The sequence below is a fragment of the Ambystoma mexicanum genome, chromosome 6q, assembly GCF_040938575.1.
Source record: "Ambystoma mexicanum isolate Mex_15411 chromosome 6q, UKY_AmexF1_1, whole genome shotgun sequence".
NCBI lineage: Eukaryota > Metazoa > Chordata > Amphibia > Caudata > Ambystomatidae > Ambystoma > Ambystoma mexicanum.
The window spans coordinates 15,206,369-15,224,631 of record NC_090937.1 but is presented as its reverse complement, the minus strand read 5'-3'; the positions used below and the strand labels follow the sequence as shown (position 1 = coordinate 15,224,631).

General features: G+C 45.2%; 1 protein-coding gene and 1 long non-coding RNA gene across 2 annotated transcripts in view; one reads left to right on the top strand and one right to left on the bottom strand.

Annotated features, from left to right (window-relative positions):
- LOC138515714 (uncharacterized) overlaps positions 1-6,749 on the top strand; it is a 173,507-nt gene extending 166,758 nt beyond the window's left edge. Inside the window, exon 2 of the long non-coding RNA XR_011282161.1 lies at positions 6,346-6,749. This is a non-coding gene — a long non-coding RNA (uncharacterized lncRNA). The remainder of the gene's footprint in view (positions 1-6,345) is intronic.
- Positions 1-18,263, bottom strand: part of LOC138515713 (uncharacterized) — a 679,975-nt gene that overhangs the window by 96,101 nt on the left and 565,611 nt on the right. Inside the window, exon 4 of the mRNA XM_069630371.1 lies at positions 17,036-17,166. Within this exon, the coding sequence (XP_069486472.1) occupies positions 17,036-17,166 (131 nt within the window). The remainder of the gene's footprint in view (positions 1-17,035; positions 17,167-18,263) is intronic.

Genomic DNA, 18,263 nt, shown 5'->3' with positions numbered 1-18,263 from the left:
ATTCATTCACAAACACACCCCTGTTCCAAATACTTTATAAACCACTTGATATGTCTCATGAGAACATCTTTGTGCTTTGCAAGTCAACTCCTGAACGTGTTACCTAGCAACCACCGAGATCTACGCTAATCTGGTCGTCGTCGTGCTATCCGTGAACTTCTGTGACCGCTTAGAGCAAACCCATCAGTGTGCTACCTGTGGCCACCCACCTATTCTCCTGCAACATACTGCTCTGCTTGCTGAATCCGACTGTTTGTTGGTCAAGGTAAGGCCATGTATCCCTAGTCATATTTCGCAGATTTTTAAATTTCTATCTATTTTCGAGTAGAGTACACAATAGTGCTATGTTCATTGGTCTCATTGCTATTGACTAGAGTTTCCATTGCTATGCTATCAATAGATCTATTTATTTTCATCTGTGTCTATTGTCATCGAATTGTATCCTTCGGGGATCCAGTCTATGATGTAAGTATGTTTCCTTCTCGTGCAATACAGAACATCCAAGGGATGAGTCACATGTTCAGATTTTAGTCACATCATTTATACATTTCTGCAATTTATGCAAATACTAAGCTGCACATAATGAACTGGTACAGTTCCTGCGACCAAAACAAACCTTGCATTGATCATTGTATGATTCATTTACTTTTGTATCAAATCTTTATTCTTGAAGATTGTATAATAATGTCGATATTTACTTTTCAGATTTATCAACAATGCCTGCCTGTTCGATTAGCGGTTGCCCTTCGAAGACCCATGCGAAATCTGAAGGAACTACAATGCATGTATTCCCGAAAACTGTCGATCGAATAAGAGAATGGGTCAGACATTGCGGATATCCACTGGATGAGCTGGAAAGTAGAGTCCAACAAGTCTTAGAGGACAAGAGGGGCGATCGATACCACATCTGCAGCCGGCACTTTTCCTTGGACATGTACACAACTTCTTGGGTAACAAAGAAGAATAAACGGTGAACAACACGGAAATTGCTCGAAAACGCTATTCCCACTCTATTCGTCCACATTCTGCCACCGGTGAGTCAAGTGTCCGGATTTAGCTTTCGGCCTTGCGGTAGTGTGTAGCCGAATGGATTAATTGATATTGTAGGTGTTCTATCCCTTGTAATAATTTCGATATTGATATGAGTATAGTTTTTTGAATAATGACATTTATCAATATATTCTTTTTCGATTTCATAACCCACAAACGCAATGTATATATATATATATATGGGGACAGGGAACTGTGCTGTATTGAGCATTTTTCAAGTATTCTGTCGGCTTACATGGCTATTTTCAATATTGGCATTTCATTATCAATCATTAATTGACCCTTACAACTTCTTGACTATCCCTTGAATCTGAAGCAAGAACATTCTACATCCTTGACGTGGTCGCAGTTATCAACCACTTCTAGCGCGTATCAGGTAATCTTATTAGGCTAATCCGCTACATACTTGTTTTATGCATGTCAAGTAATAGTTTTATTCTATCGTGTAATTATTTTACCGAATGTTTGGTTACTGCTTTCCAATTGATATACACCTTAGTTATCGTCCACTGGTGTTTGTTTTCAGTTATAATTAGTGTTATCCATACTAATGCAAGTACTGTCTTTCAGGGAGATGCTGAAGCGTCCGCCACATCTACAACATTTCTAGATGTTTTTCAACATCAGGAGGTATGGAAACTGACAGCTCCATCGAGCATCATCATCAGAGCTGGAATTCTTGTCGTTTGATTGTTCTACACAATGTTTCATTCGTGGTTAGCCGTTGATATGTACCTGTGCTGTCGACCCCAGGTGTATGTTATGTTTTCACAATTGTAATCCTCACTAATGCAAGTACTATGTTTCAGGCAGTCGATGGAGCGTCAACCCCTACACTTGATGCAGAGCCTGACATTCAAGTATACGAATCGGCGCAACAGCTTTCGGAAATGCGCACTACATTTGCAACATCCATAGATATTCTTCAGCAGCTCGAGGTATGGATACTGACAGCTCCATCATGCGTGATCATATAACGTGATTCCATTTGCTATACTTTCTTCCCTATAAACGCAAGTGCTGTGTTTCAGGGAGACGACGGAGCTTCCACCCCAATCACAACATCTCATTTAGATGATGCAGATGTAAAGGAATCGTTGAAATAAGTCGATGAAATGTGATCATATTTGGATTTTCCTTGATTCTTTTGGACAATGCATCTTTCGCGGTTATCTCTTTATATGTACCTGTGCGTTCGACCCCAAGTGTGTGTTATGTTTCCAATATTGAAAACCATACTAATCCAAGTACTGTGTTTCAGGGAGACGACGGAGCTTCCACCACAATCACAACATCTCATTGAGATGATGCAGATGTAAAGGAATCGTTGAAATAAGTCGATGAAATGTGATCATATTTGGATTTTCCTTGATTCTTTTGGACAATGCATCATTTGCAGTTATCTCTTTATATGTACCTGTGCCGTCGACCCCAAGTTTGTGTTATGTTTCCAATATTGAAAAGCATACTAATGCAAGTATTGTGTTTCAGGGAGATGCGGATGCCTCCTCTCCAATACAACCATTCATGGCTGTCCATGCAGAGCCGGAGGTATGGATACTGACAGTTCCATCGAAATAGATCATCACTGGTCGAATACTTGTCCTTTGATTGTTGCACACAATGTTTAAATCGTATTTGGCTATTGAGATGTACCTGTGTGTTCGTCCTCACGTGTTTTATGCTAACAATATTTTGATACATAGTAATGAAAGTAATATGTTTCAGGGAGACAATGGAGCCTCATTCCTTGCTGTCTATGCGGATACAGAAAATATACTCGTTGCAGCGCAAGAGGAAGGGAGGACATGCGGAAACGAATCGGAGCTACAGCGTGCAGATGTTTTTTTTGTGGTGGGGACTATTTTATGTTTTTTTCTAGTCAATTCTACTACACTCCATCTTGTGTTTAAACTGAACATCCCTTTTCCAATCTCTCCTCCAGTTACCTGTGGGCATCAGAACTATACACACACAGACATTGAAGCGAATGAGAGATGTGGCTTGCCAGACCATGTACACTATGGAGGAACTATTAATTGAGGCGAGGCGTGTTCAGGCTCGAGATGCTCATGTCCAATGGCCAGAACATGAATTAACTCTGTTTGGAGACTACAGCAAAGTTGCATTGGACCATAGCTACTGTGCGACCGGACCACCACAAGAAGATGTTATTGAATGTATTGGAGATAGCTCTGAAGTAGTTGCAGATCAATTTACACAATCTACACCAGCCAAAAAATTGCCACCAAAAAACATGTCGACATTGTTGTGTTCTCCCATCAATGTTGAATTAGCAGATGTTGAAATGAGAGCGAATGAACCAGCCGCAGCATCCATAGACGCAACAATACTTGATAGCAGCAATATTACTTTCCAATGTGTTGACATCTCCACAGCGTCAAAAGCTGAAACAACGTTGACGCAGGATGACAGTCTAATGAAAGAGAGCAAATACATTGTATTCGACAGTTGCTTGATGGAAATTATAAATATGCTGAAATGTGTGCATTCCGTTAGAGGGAAAGTATGTGGGAAGCCATTGATTAATGTGACTCGTAAAATGAAAGGCACTAACGTCAAAATAAAAGCCGCCTGCAGATTAAATCGTAGGTTCTCATGGTCTGCACAACCGATGCTGGGGAAACTGCCAGCAGGCAATCTACTGTGTGCAGCTGCATCACTTTTTAGTGGCTCCAGTTTTAGAAAGTTAGAGGCTTTTTTTCAGTTTGTGGGACTCCATTTCATTTCTAGTGCGCTGTACTACACATACCAACGTGATTATCTGTTTCCGGCCATTAGTGATGCTTGGAGAATTGAACAATTGTCTCTAGCAAGTACATTTGAAGGCAAACGATTCAGGCTAGCCGGCGATGGACAGTGCGATAGCCCTGGGTTTTCTGCCAAGTACTGCACCTACCACTTTCAGGACATGGATAGTAAGAAAATTGTGAGTTCGGAGGTCGTGCAGGTAACACAATGTACATCCTCAGTGGCCATGGGGAAACTAGGATTTATAAAATCAGTGGAACATCTACAATCGAGGGGGATGGACATCGAGCTCATAGCCACGGATAGACACGTTTCAATTGCCAAGACAATGAGAGAGCAGTTCCCACATATTAAACATCAATTTGACGTATGGCATCTTGCTAAATCAATCAATAAGAAAATCTCGGCTGCAGGAAAAAAAAAAAGGTTTTGAAAGTATTTTGCAGTGGTCACATTCTATCACCAACCATCTTTGGTGGAGCTCAAAAACTTGCGAGGGGTCAGTGGAAATCCTACTTGAAAAATGGCGGTCACTGATGCACCACTGTACCAACGTTCACCGCTGGACAGCAAATGAACATTTCCACCAATGTGAACATGGCCCTTTGTCCCCAGAGGAGGCACGGAAGAAGAAGTGGTTGATTCCATCATCACGAGACACAAAGCCATTGAGAAGATTGTTTTCGACAAAACTCTATCAAGAGATTTGAGAGGACTGACAGAATTCTGTCACACAGGAGATTTGGAGGTGTTCCACAATATGTGCCTAAAGTACAGGCCAAAGCGCTTGCATTTTAGCTTTCGGGGCATGAAACATCGCACTCTACTAGCCGTCTTGGCCCATAACAGCAATGTCGGACGTGAACAATCTAGGACTAGGGGCAAAGTAAGGATGCCTCGCTACACCAAGGTGTTTTCAAAACGAAGTAAGCAATGGGTGATCAAACCAGTCTATGATGAAATGCAGTTCGACTTTGTGAAAGGCCTTATTGTTGCTGTGTTAGAGAAGCACAGATATGGAATTTTGGACGTTTCTGTACAGAGCAGTGATCCATTGCCACCAAACATTGCGACTGTGCCATGCCCACCCGATGCACAGCTGATTGTAAAGTACAAATCGCGGTTTGAATAATTGCAATAGGATTGTATTTTTGTAAATAAATGTTATTGTACAGTGTACCAGTAAACCTAACCCCCAACTTCACCATCATGGGTGGCGAAGAAGCTGGGTGTCACCTTTGAATTCTCTCTATTCACCTCACATATGTGTATGTATATATTTTTCTCATGTCTCATCTCATGTAAATGTAAATGCTGCGCACTGTTAACGGAGGGGAGGCTTGCGTATTGCAAAAAATAAAACAAACAAACAAACAATAAATCTCACTTTTAACTCAACTCCTCTGGTACTTTATACTTTCCCTGACCTTCTGCAAAAAATTAAATGTTTCAATTTAGGCTGCAAAGTTCGCAGACAACGGGGACAAAATTGGGGCACTTAGAACGCGCCAGCCAAGCAGGCCGTGGCATTTGGGAGAGAAGCCAGTTCGCATTTGCACATTGAGGCGCACTACATAGACGGATTCTAAACTTCAAGTTCTCACAGATGCCTATACTACATGATGTTGCAAATAAAGAATGCGAAGGACAGTGCACAGATGAGGCCCACAAGTCGCACTGGAAGCATAAGGGTCTATTGTTTTTTGACCTTGAGACATGGACCATGCAGAAAGAACTACATTTGAAGGGAGTGCGCAATAACGTAAGAGACGATAAGGCAGAAAATTCAGAAACTAGACCGAGTTTCAGTTTTAGGTCAGTATACGAAAAATCATTGTCAAGAGCATGGTCCGTTTTACAGACTGCATTACGAAGAGACACAATGGAAATTTCAAATATAATGTAAGTAAATCTTTACACGCTTTTATACCGGAATGAAGATTTAGTGAATGGATGCATGAATAAATGAATGAAGACTGTAAAAGATGTTAAAACTGTTCGTAGTGGGCACATGGGCATGCAGGTTCACTGGTGTCACCGATCTCGCTCCTTGGCCCAGCCACTTTTCCCTGCACTACGGGACTGTCTCTGTATCCTTCAGCCCCTTGTCCCGGCATTTACCTTGCACTTGCCACCAGCTGGCCCTATTTAATTTGTATTCAACTATCCTTGTACAGCCCATTCCCATGCGCGATCAGAAAGACACCTGGCCTAGTAGGATCGTTGTCTGTCTGCCCTTGTTCCCCACCTGCCTCGTCACGTCTAGAAACACTTGAGTATACGCGCGTTACAAATGCCATATCATATATCATATCATTCCTCATGCATGTAGAGTGTCGTTTATCATTGTGTGTTGCCCTAGATTTATCTCGTTACTTTTCGCATTTATGTTAGAGAAGAACATACTCCATTGAACTACCCTTGCAAGCAAATAGTTTCTGATCGGCCGTAATGAATGAAATGAGTAATATTAATGAAGTTCGGCTAGTGAGACTAATTATCATTTATTTGTTTTCTTAACAGGCATTTGATCCCGTTCTGCAACTGCCACCTGTTTGAGACACCGGCGGACGGATTCTTCAGCAGACACCTGCAGCTTCGTGTCAACAACTGGAGCACGATCACCATATTATGGGACGATCGCCAAGGGCCCACATGCCCTTACGCTGTACTAGTGGCTAGAAGTAACATAACAAACTTTAGACTGGACTAGTGCCTAGTTGATGGAACAGCCTTGCGGTTCACCGTGCTTCCAAAGTGATTCTTTTTACGAAAATGAACACCCTATGTGCCATAATGGAACAGCGCGTGACCCAAGATGAAACGGAACAGTTATTGCGGATACAGATAAAAGAAAATAAATGTCTTCCGGAGTTCATATGAATATTCTCTAAACATTTGATGCCAAATAAATGTACTTTACCAAATGTACCGTGTTGCTGTTTCATTGTAAAGTACAGTTTCATATTCCGAATTGTGGCGCGCTGTGTTGTGAGTTGATCTGTGTTGGTTTCCGGGTTCTGTGTGGAGTCGCGCAGAAGACGACTGGGCGCGTTTGCCTACGCAGCACAGTAACGTCACGGGGAGAGGCAGGGAATATGAATGTTTTGATAATGTCAGGCTCAGGGGCGGGGGAATTGATTTAGTGCCGCAAAAGCAGGTGAGCCAGGGCGATCGGGGAAAAGATAGGATTATCAGAAAATGGCGGTTCCCAGGTGCTTGTTTTCGCGTGCGTTTAATGGACGAAAACTCGGGTAAGGTCCATAGGAAAGTTTTCTAAAATCGAGCCACTTAGCCTTAAAAAAACATGGCCGACCCATAGGGACAATAACATTTTTTACTAGAGTATGCCTTTAAGGGCACTGCACAGAGAACCTCCCCAAATGCCAAATTACGGAGCATGTTAGGGAGAAGTATGGAGATGAAAATCCCACCTTTTACAGCCAAGGTGATTTGAAGATGTTGTAAACACGACTTTATCCTGGTACTTCAGTGAGATGGAAGGCATTTCATTGGGAAGATTTATAGATAGGAATAGCCTCTACCTATCATTGAGGATGGGTTCACCCCTCCACCTCTGTGGACCTCTTCATTCTCCAGGCATCTGACAGTCCAAATAACAGATACAAAGTTCATTATTGTGGGGTACTAATCCGTGAGGACAATTCTGAGACTAACTGTAGTGAAATGTCAAGAAATTGGATAGATGCATTGGATGCTGTAATGCCTCGCACAATAAATGAGACTTCACTATTGACTAGAAACTGTTGAATGTTCTGGAGTAGTGTGGACATGCTCACACCTGCCTTATCAGAAGTGAATGCGGGTTTGTTCAGTCCTGGACCACAGGCACCTGGATTCCGTATACAGGGATAGTCTTTTGCTTATGGTCATCTTTCCCGGAGAAGGCTCTCTTGCTGTCCCCTTTCTAGAGTATGCACCAGTGCCTCTTATTGATGAATACCACTTTGCCTACGAGAATCCACCTAGCACCTCAGCTGTCTTCCTAAAAAGGGCTGCCCTGTGCCACCTCTTGAAGTGCCACCCAGTGGAGACACATTGCAAGCCCACATTTCTAAGGTTGGCACATGCAAGGCTGACTATTGCCCATCTACTGGCTGACTCTGAGTGGACAGGGGTTTTGGAATCATCTTAATTGATATCGGGTGGGTAAGCTGTAAAGAGGTTCTGGTGTTAATGGAGTAATAGAACGCAGAGCATTTGATTGGGATATTCCTGCCTTATGTGCATGGCTGCCAGTCAGTTTGTTTATTTCTATTTTATGCGTATTTTATTACATTTTTATAGCATTTTCGCCAAATTGCTGAACAATGATACAAGATGGTAAAAAGTAATTTTTTAAAATTGTATTTATTTATTTATTACTATAGCGCCGAAGCCCGCAGGCATCGGGGCGCATTTTATAAAGACAAGGACAACAGGAAAGTGATGGGACAGCAGAGCAGAATTTCTGGTCCTGAGTAGATTAACTTTACATGGTCTTTAGTATTTATGCAGGTCCTTTATTTGAACAACGGTGTCTTCAGTTTCTTCCTAAAGGATAGGTAGTTAGATTGCAGCCTTATGCCGTTTGGGATAGTTACATTTTATAAATTAATATAAAATGTCATATTAAATAATAATATGACAAGTAAAATAAATGGAAATCACGAATTATGATAGTGAAAGCAAATGATTTTTCAGGGCAGCACAGGAGCAATGAAAAGAGGGGGCAGAGCAGATAGGGAGAGTTCCAAATTATGGGAGCAAGTAACAAAAATGAGCAAAACCGGGATGGAGCCCAGGGGATTTGCAGACAGAGATACAGAGAAGAGGTTCAGAGCGAAGAGAACGTGCAGGGAGGTAGAGAGAGTTAAGAGGGCAAGATAGGAAGGAGCAGGACCATTAAGGCCTTGAAGACCATGCAGAGAAAGTGAAAGAAGTCGGTTGTCAAATGAAAGAAGGAAATTGGAGCATCAGTGACTGCTAGTGGAATCACAAGCAGGAAGAGAAAACATGAGACGAATAGAGGAGTTGAAGACTTAGCGGAAGGTACGGCAAGACAGGAGACCAGAAGGGACGGGCACGACAACCTGAGCGGAAGGGACCGTGAGACAGGAGACCAGAAGGGACGGGCACGACAACTGTTATAAAGGTGATAGCGGCCGCACAAGCAGACATTGCTCCAACAGTTGCCAGAACATGTGCAGACTTGAAATCCACCGCAGCAGAAAGGAAAGGGCCAGAAAAAAGTATTCTCTGTCTATGCCCCAAGACTATGGAACCTCCTCCTCGTTAGCATCAGACTCACCCCCACGCTCCTACAATTCAGAAAGGAACTCAAGACCCACCTCTTCAAGGAGTCGCTCATACTCAACACCTAGGCCATCACGTCGCCCCTTGCACCACCTAACTCACTAGATGGCGCCCGCCCCTCTCCTCAACACCACCCGGTAAAGCTGTACCCCTCCTCTGTGCTCCCATGTATACTACACCCCGATGTATATCTGTTCTGTTGTTACCTCTGAAAAGCACTCCGTTGTGCATCTGTACTTTTGTATACCTCTCTAAAGAGCTCAATCATACATCTGTACTGTTGTATACATCTCTAAAGAGCTCTGTTATGCATTGTATACCTCTCTAAAGAGCTCCGTTATGTATCTGTATTGTTATATACTTTTGTAAAGTGCTCTGTTGCTTCTCAAAGCTAGGTCCGCCTCAATAGATACCATCATATCAATAATAAAAGCTGTAGTAGAGATATGAGTAGTGAAAGAGAGTGAAGACTCAAAGAATACAAAAAGATTTCTCACTGTAGAACAAAGGGGATTAAAGCAGGTGGGAAGGAAATACCAGAAGCGTAGGCAGAGGGAGGTAGAGTGGAGGAGGGGAATAAATAGAAGCTCGGATTCTGACTAGCTTTAAGGTGAAGAAAGTGGGTGTGGATTCAGAGTTTTAATAGCTGAGAAGCAAGCAGGGACATTGGCCTCAAGGGAGTCAGAAAAGTTAGAAAGAGAGGAGAAAAAGTTGGGTGTAATCTGCACAGAAATGAGGCAAAGATTAAAGGAAGATATGAGATGGGAGAGCGGGAGTGTATAAGGGGAGACGACAAGAGGGACAAGCACAGGACCCTGCAGGACACCAAATTGGAGAGGATGAGAGTCAGGTGTAGAGCCAGACCAGAATACCAAAAAGAGAGATACAAAAGGTAAGGGGTGAACCAACGAAGGACAGCACGAGAGAGCAAGTGAGGCAAGGGAAGACAGGAGAGTGGAGTTATCAACAGTGTGGACAACTGCTGACAAGTCAAGAAGGCTGAGAACGGAAGAACGTTAGTTGCGCTGGGCAAAATGAAGAACGTGGCATGAAGGAGGGCAGTGTCTAGTTCACCTTAGCACTGAAACCCACTCACTCTAGATCACCCCAGTAGTGAATCTCAACCGTCCGAGCACACCCCAGTCCTATGTTATGTTATGTTACTTGGCATTTATATAGTACTCTATATATCATTGTTATGACCACAAAGCGCTGGTAGGTTGAACGCTCTCGGGAACCGTAGTTCTGGTCAACAACTTACCTGCCTCAGCTTTGCCCTTCCTCCATCCATGTACCCTAGCACATGCCAGCCTAAATCTCACCACACCCAACCCCACCCCACTTCATCCACCCAGCCTGTGTCAACGACCTAACCTCACCCTAAACCCTCACCCAGAAATCTCAGACCGCCCACAATCACCCCACTAATACACCTAATTCCACCCAACCACCGCCTCTCCTCAACCAAACCAACCCCACACTACCTCACATCACCCATCTACAGCACCCACTCAACCATGTCACCTGCTCACCCAACCTCATCACATTAGCTTGCCTCATCCAACATAATATCATCCCACCACCTCACTGACCCCAGGACCCCGCCCACCTAGGCTAACAATAGCATGTACGCGTGAGGACCCTAGCTCACCCTAGCACAATACCCACCTACCCTAGCTCATCCAGGCACAAACCAATTTTTCATAACTAGCCCCAGAACACCATAGCTCACCCCAACACCCCACTTACACACGTTAGGTCAATTCAAAGTAACACCACCCACCCAACCCAGCGTGCCCCAGCAACCTACCCAGAACTCATCCCAGGATTCCACCCACCCAAGCTCACCCAAGCGTCTCAATAGCTCACCCACACTTGCTACCCCAGGATCACACCTAACTCTCTACCCACCCTTCCTCACATAGAATCCCCCCTGCTGGTTGCAGCATCACACCAACACACACACACCCTAAGAACCCACCCAAGCTCACTCCCATACCCTAGCCCCCCCCATACCCTATGACTCCCTGATCACTCCCAGCCTGGCTACATCGCTGCAACACATGCGGTTCACCCCAGCACCCCAACCACCTTTGCGCACCTTAGCAAACCCTAGCTCACCCCAGCAAAACTACCTCACCCCAGCACAACCTACCACACCCAGGAACCCTAGCTCAGCCAAGCATTTACCCCAATGCAAATGCCATAAAAACAAGCACAACGCATTCAACATAGCTCATCCCAGCAGCCCAACTATCCAACCACCGCCAAAGCACCCCAGAAAACATGCGTTCACCCCAGCGCCCCATTCTCCCCAGTCACACAACCTCCCCGACACCTCACCCGACCTCACACACCCCACCAAACCTCAACAGACCACTTTGCCTCATGCTACACAAGCTTACCCAACAACTTCACCCCGCCCTAGCTCCCCAGCATAACACTGACCCACCCTAGCTCTCCACAGCACGCCACCCATCTACCCTAACTAATCCCCGCACAATACATATCCACCCTGGCTCCCTCCAGTACATAAACTTCAAGGCCTAGCTTGCCCTGGCACAATACTTATTGTAGCTCACCCAGGGCACCATAAGCTGCCTCAGCAAACCCATCCACACACCAATCCCAGTTTGCATCAGTACACTCCCAACCTTTCCTCTCTCCAGCTCACCACCCACCTACCCTAGCTCGCAACATAGCTCACCACAGAAAACATTCCACTCACCCTAACTCTTACTAGCATACAATCTATCCACCCTAGCTCACCTGTGCAGTACAATCACCCTCCTCTAGCTCTTACCAACACCCCCTGCACCCTAAATCACTTCAGCACAAGATCGCTATAGCACCCCATCTGTCAACTCAAGCTCACCAAAGCATCCCATCATCCAAGCGTCCTATCCACCATAAGCTCCCCCAACACTGTGCCCCTAGCCACTCACTCTAGCTCACCACAACACAGCACCCACCCACCTAGCTCATCAGTTACAACATCCACCGACCGTAGCTCATACCAGCAAAAAGCCATTTTTCACAAACCACTGAACACAAACACAAAAGTATGCCAGTCAGGTAACACAATGGTGTCCCCTCCAAAAACATTTTTTTTTTTGCAGATACCCTGATTACTGGACAATTATCAACACACTTGTTCTGTGACCAAATCGTACAGTTTCTCCTCATGGTGTATGAAATGGTAGGACGATCCTATAATTTTAGCCAACCGCGCGTTGCACCCTGGAGCTTGGAGTTCCATATTAAATTTGACATATAATAAATACTACAAGCTCCAAAATGCTGAAGCCTGTAGCGCTATGTAAAGTGTGCAGTGGACCTCTGCTGCACCAGTCTGTATGCAGACCTGTCCACATTGGCCTCTTGGTGGCCCCCACACCTAACACCTAGTGGTGAGCCCCCCACCAGCCATGGAGATTCACCGGCTTGGGGGGAAGGGATGCAGGCAACTCCAAGGGGAAGGGGTGCCTGGCAAATGGGAGAGTGTGATAAAAGGGAGGGCATGCTGGGGTGAAGAGGATTGCAGAAGGACATTGGCCGAATACTGGGGCAAGGTGTGAGGGGCTGTCCAGAGGCAAGGCTGGATAGTGGGAGGAGGGGAAAGGTTTATAGGCACAGGTTTTGGGAGTAGTAGCCATCTTTGTTTGCTAAATTGGACGGTGAAAGGTGTAGAATCCCTGAGTAGTACTGCTGCTGCCTTTCCAGGTAAGTTTGTTCTTAAATAACTTACATTTGCTTTTGTTTCTCATTTTTCTTACTTATGGCAACTTATTCAAAAGTCACTTCCATGGTTGGAATTGTGCTGTAGAAAGACCAGGGCACATTGCCTTTGTGATGTTTGTGTGTAGTGAAGCATTGGGGCTGGGGCGCCAAAATAGCAGAGTCTCCTCCGCTCGCCCCCTCAATAAGCGGCGCTCAGATGCGCTACGTATATGCATTTTTGAAAGCCAAATAAAGCACAGCTCCTGATCCCCCTGTGAAAGCAGTCGGGTGGTGCCGTTCTGCGTCGCGTGGGATAGAAGATATATTGGAAATATTAAAGTTAAAGGAAGTGTTCCAAAAATTCTGGTCTGCTCTCCAACTTTTGCATTAAATGCGCCCTCTGGATAGCCCCCATCCCGCTCATAAAAAAAACCTGCGTGGGGGCTGTAAATCTGGCTACCTGCAGAGCGTCTGGCTCTTCGGCAAAGGCCTCACAGGGCTGCCAGGTGCTGCCCCTGACCTCAGTGACATCGGACCCACCTCGTCGCTGACCCTGTGTGTGCTGGTGCTTGACAGTTTATTCTTTTATGTATCATTTTAAGTAGATATGCGATGTTTACCATCAACGTTATAAATTCAAAAAAGGGCCACGACTACCTTCATTAAACGCTACTTCTATTTTCCCTGTTTTTAAAGTACGATATCTGCACTGGCGACTGTCTCATTCTGAAGAGCAGAGCGAAGAAGGCCGGTGCGTACCGGGGACAAGGGAGGGGGTAGGGAGTGAGGAGGCTGGAATAGTGGGCTTAAGAATACAAGAGAGGCGCAATAGAGTGGGGGCAGCGGGGGGAAGAAAAGGGAATGGGAGAGGCCTGTACGTACCTTGGCTGGCAGGAGTAAGTGGAAGGGTGAATGAAGGGAAGAGATGGAAAGTAGGGTACGTACCGAGGGTATAGGTGGATAGACGAACAGAGGTGGCTTATATGTTCCTTTCGTTAGTGACAGTCTTGGCGGAGGAGGCGTTGTACAACAAGGGGCCAGGTGGATGCATTTCAAGAAGGATGGTACCAGCAGGAGGTGGTGAGAGGAAGAGGAGAGCTTGGGTTGTATGTATGGTTGTAAGTTGTGATTGTTAGCGAGAGGGTTGGATGGAGTAATGGTTTGAAGAGGAGGAGCTTCCTTGAAAGGGGGGTTGTCTTAGAGGTGCTCGTGCTGTCAGCACCAAGTACGTGGGTAATGGGTGAATCAGTTCACAAGTAATCAAGGGAATTGTTGGAGGGTTATGATGGTGTGTAGATAGCTATGGTGTGACTTGGAAAGACTAGGCGGTCAGGGTATGTGTGACCAGGGGGATTGTAGCGTCTAGTATTGGAGGGGGTTCATGTAGTGAAGGACGAGAGGAGGGGACTTTTGGGGGAAATTAAATGGCATTTGTGCAGCTGGTGATCGTGAAGTGGCTAAGCTTGACGAGGAGAGATGTGGGGCGGGTGTATGGAATCATGATGTGTTCGACAGGTGGCAAATATATTAGTGAGGGTAACTAGCGCTCAGTTGCTGGAAACATCGGGTGACTTGGCCGAGTTCGGCTTTTTTGTGAGATAAGCAGTGGGGTTTGCATGCAGACAGATTGTGAGCTTGTTACAACGAGGCAGTCTGGGGTGTAAGGTGTTTATGTTGGCAAACAGTTTAGAGAAAATATGGGGTTTTCTGTGTGGGTGCGAAAGAAACTGCAGTGAATTGTTTTGGTGGTGGATAGACGGGTCTGTATCGTTGGAGGTGTTGCTGTGTACGGAAGGAGATGGATAGTTTGTGTTTTAAGAGTGAGATGTTAGGACGCTTGCAGAGGAGATTGCTAGGTGGGTCATTTCTTTGATAGATTGAAGGTTTCTGTGTGAGAGGGGGTTATGTGCTTGATGTAACGCCGGTGAGTACAACGGTGTCAGGGTCTTTAGGAGGCGAATGCGTTGCCTCTGTATATTGTCGTTTGTGCCTCGAATAATAGTTGTTAGGGTCTGGGTTTATCGGTGTCAAGAAGGAAGGGTTTCAAAGTGAGTTTTTGGTGTCATTGAAAATCCGCCAGCGAGTGGTTATATAGTGTGTACATTTGAGAGGTCATCGAGGATGGGATGGTTGTGTGTGTGTAGATGGAGCGGAGGGGCTGGATGTTCTTAAGAGTCAATGCTGGTTAATGATGGCCTGGAGTGTGTTTTTGAAGCGTTCCAATGGCTGTTGTCTCACTCCCTGCCCCCTCTCTGCTGCTTGCACGCAGACTGCGCCCCGTACATACATAATTGATGCGTGATGCCCCTGTGGCTAAAGTTGTGCCTGTGCAGACCTTGCGCCCCAGAGACATGCAGGCCTGAGCGGAAGTAAACTTGAGTTCCCTATGCGTGCAGAGAGCTGCACAGACCACAGGCTTTGCCTTGCGCTGACCTCGGCAGAAGAGGGCAGAGCATGGCATCAGCGAGGCAGTGCCCTCACAGGAACATGGCTTCAGCAGAAGCACAGCTGCAGAGCCACCAACAAATCAATGAAGCCGCGGTCGGCTTTCCTTCCCTGTACCCCTCTCTCTATGTCCCTGCCTGAATTCTCTTCTCATCCATATTAGTGTACCCCATTACTGAAACCTCTTGTATGGCTACATGCGAGCTATAAAAAAGTGAGTGCACACCTGCATGCAGATATGTACCCTATGTGTGCGGAGGTCGTGGCATTTTTCCAAAGGGAACCAGAAGTACCTGGACCAGGATACAGACCCCACTAACCCAGCCCTCAATTTTCTGCATACTCAACCAACTCACAAAACCATTTCTATTCCAGCAATCCCCACGCACTTTACCACACCGCATCAACAAAACATAGAGCGAACCTACTGGGTCGGGAAGCACATCCAGCCATTAAAGGTGTTATAGGGTTATTCTACACGTCTACACCTTGGCTCCTTCATACCCTATAGAGGTGTTATGATCTGGGGGTGGGAGAAGGGGGGAGGCATGGTGACTTAAGTCCCTCTTTAGGGGTTTCCTGTCCCCTAAGGGGGAGCCACCGACAGAGGCATCCTTCTTTGCCAGTCCCCTAAGTGGTGTTAAGAGGGGAAGGCTCACCTCCCTATTCCCAAAGGGGGGGCTGCCCCCTGGGGAAAGGTGTCAAACTCCTTGGATTTGTCACACCTGTCATTTGGAAAACATAAATGTGCACACGACTGCAGTTAACACGACAGTAGTTTTGGCCCGTTAGCTTTCTTTTTCTCTATGCATGAGAGGAAATAGGTGGGATACAACCATTATGAGGAACAGATATCGCATAAGCACTTAATTTACCTATTTTGTCAAAAATATATAACATTTAGTTGGCGTGTCTTAATTGATGTTAATGTGAAGTCAGTGCAAACATGCAGCTGCATCAAATAAACCTTGGCGTGGCTCCTGTGTGTACATAGATAAACAGGCAGCTTAGCTTTTGGTTTGCTGCTGCTTTCAATGCAAATTCTCAGAAAATGGGGTGTAGGGAGGCACTCTTTCTGAGAGCAAAAAAGAGAGAAAGGAGTTTATCCATGGTGGCGACGGGAGAAAGGAAAAGGGAAGATTAAAGAATGAAGAGGAAGCTGGGGAGATGAAGAAAGTAAAGGAGATCAGAAGGAAGGTGGAATGATCTCATAAAAAGCTTCTAAGCGTATTTATGGCCAGAGTTGTGCCAATGCTGTATTTCTGAAGTTTAGTGTGGGATGGTCTGTGGCTGGGAGAGGCCACTGAGGATGGAAGACTCGTTGTCAAAATGCAATAGTGAGGACAGTGCATTGGCAACAAAAGGATTTCACGTCTCTGCTTTCACAGCATTCTCCATACAAGAACATTTGTTATATTCCCTCTCTCAAACTCTAGCCTCACACATTGTTTCTATTATAGGAAGAGAAAACGAATCTCTTGCAAAACAATTCCGCAATCTCCAACTCTCCCCAGTGATGCAGGCTACACGCACAAGTAAAGTTCAACACTTATTAAGAGTAAGAAGATGGGTGGGTGGAACGCCATCCATGCTTTTATTCCCCACCTGTGCTCGCATTCTGTCTCCTGCACTGCTGTCTATAAATGTAAGTTGCAATGAACAATACAAACGCCAAACCTATTTTCTTTGCCAAAGCTCGTTTAATAGTAGAATGAGAAAGAATTCTGCTAACCTGATCAGCCAATGCTGGGTTCTTCGAGTAGATTCTGTGTAAAGCACTGTGTGCAATAACGCAATAGGGACATTTATTATGAATGCTCGTAGCCACAACTATGAGCTCTCGGTCCGCCTTGCTGAGATTGCCTGGGGAGACAAAGATTAAACAATGTACATGAGTCATTTAGAAGGAGACAATTGCCCTTCCAGCCCCCCCCCCCCCCAACTCCAAAAACACACCATATTTCATCCTCCTTCACACATCCGTTAGCCCATCAAACAATTAGAAATATCAGTTGGTCTTTAACGGCATCCAGCTGTCACTACGTCCACCCCCCTTAAGCACTCCTGCAGGCTACCTAAAACGAGTATTGTTGGTGTGGCTATGAGGGTACCAACATAGCGGTTTGAATTCATTGTTCAATGTAAAATTTGATAGCAAATTCCTTCTCCACAGGACCTCAAAAAAAGGGAAACAATATCTCGTAGAGGGTAATGGAACATTTGGTAGGAATTCCAAACGATGCTAACACACAGCAAACCATACCGCATCAAGCCAATGGCTGTAAATTACCATATACCCCCATCAAGTTCTTGAATCATTATCCCGACGTTTTTCTAAAACTTAGCACACATGCGTGTAGTTCCTTTGCATAACAGTTTACTGAAGGCTGTCGCGCAACGCTCGGCCCTAGGAACATTTTATCTATGGTGAGATCCATGAGCATGCCGAGAGAAAAGCATCCCAAGCAGAAGCATGGCATTTGAAAGGTTTACCATATATTATTCCAATTATTTTTCGTAAAGTAAAAATGGATATGAAGAATGGAATCACAAAACTAGGCACTTTGTAATGTGGACTGCTCCTTGAAATGGGATCGAAGTTAAAGGGGACAGCTTTGGAGAGAGAAAACAAATGTGAAGGAAATGCTTTACTTTTAGGGCTTGGACCTTCGTTTTTGGTTGGAAGGTAATAATAATCATGTAATTTGAACATTCGAAACATGTGAAAGGATACAGAAATAGTTTGTATTGGGGTTGACTTCCTTTAGGGAATTCACCAGAATAGGTGTTGGGAAGGAGATGGTCCTATCCCACCCCCTCGCCTCTCCTGCAGGAACATAGATCACATGTAGCTAAAGGGGGGAGGGAGGGAAACCCACCACCCAAGGCACATCCCCTTCGTATATAACATAGAAACGTAGACGAATAATGCAGCGCTTAGCGCCGTGCACGGACACCAT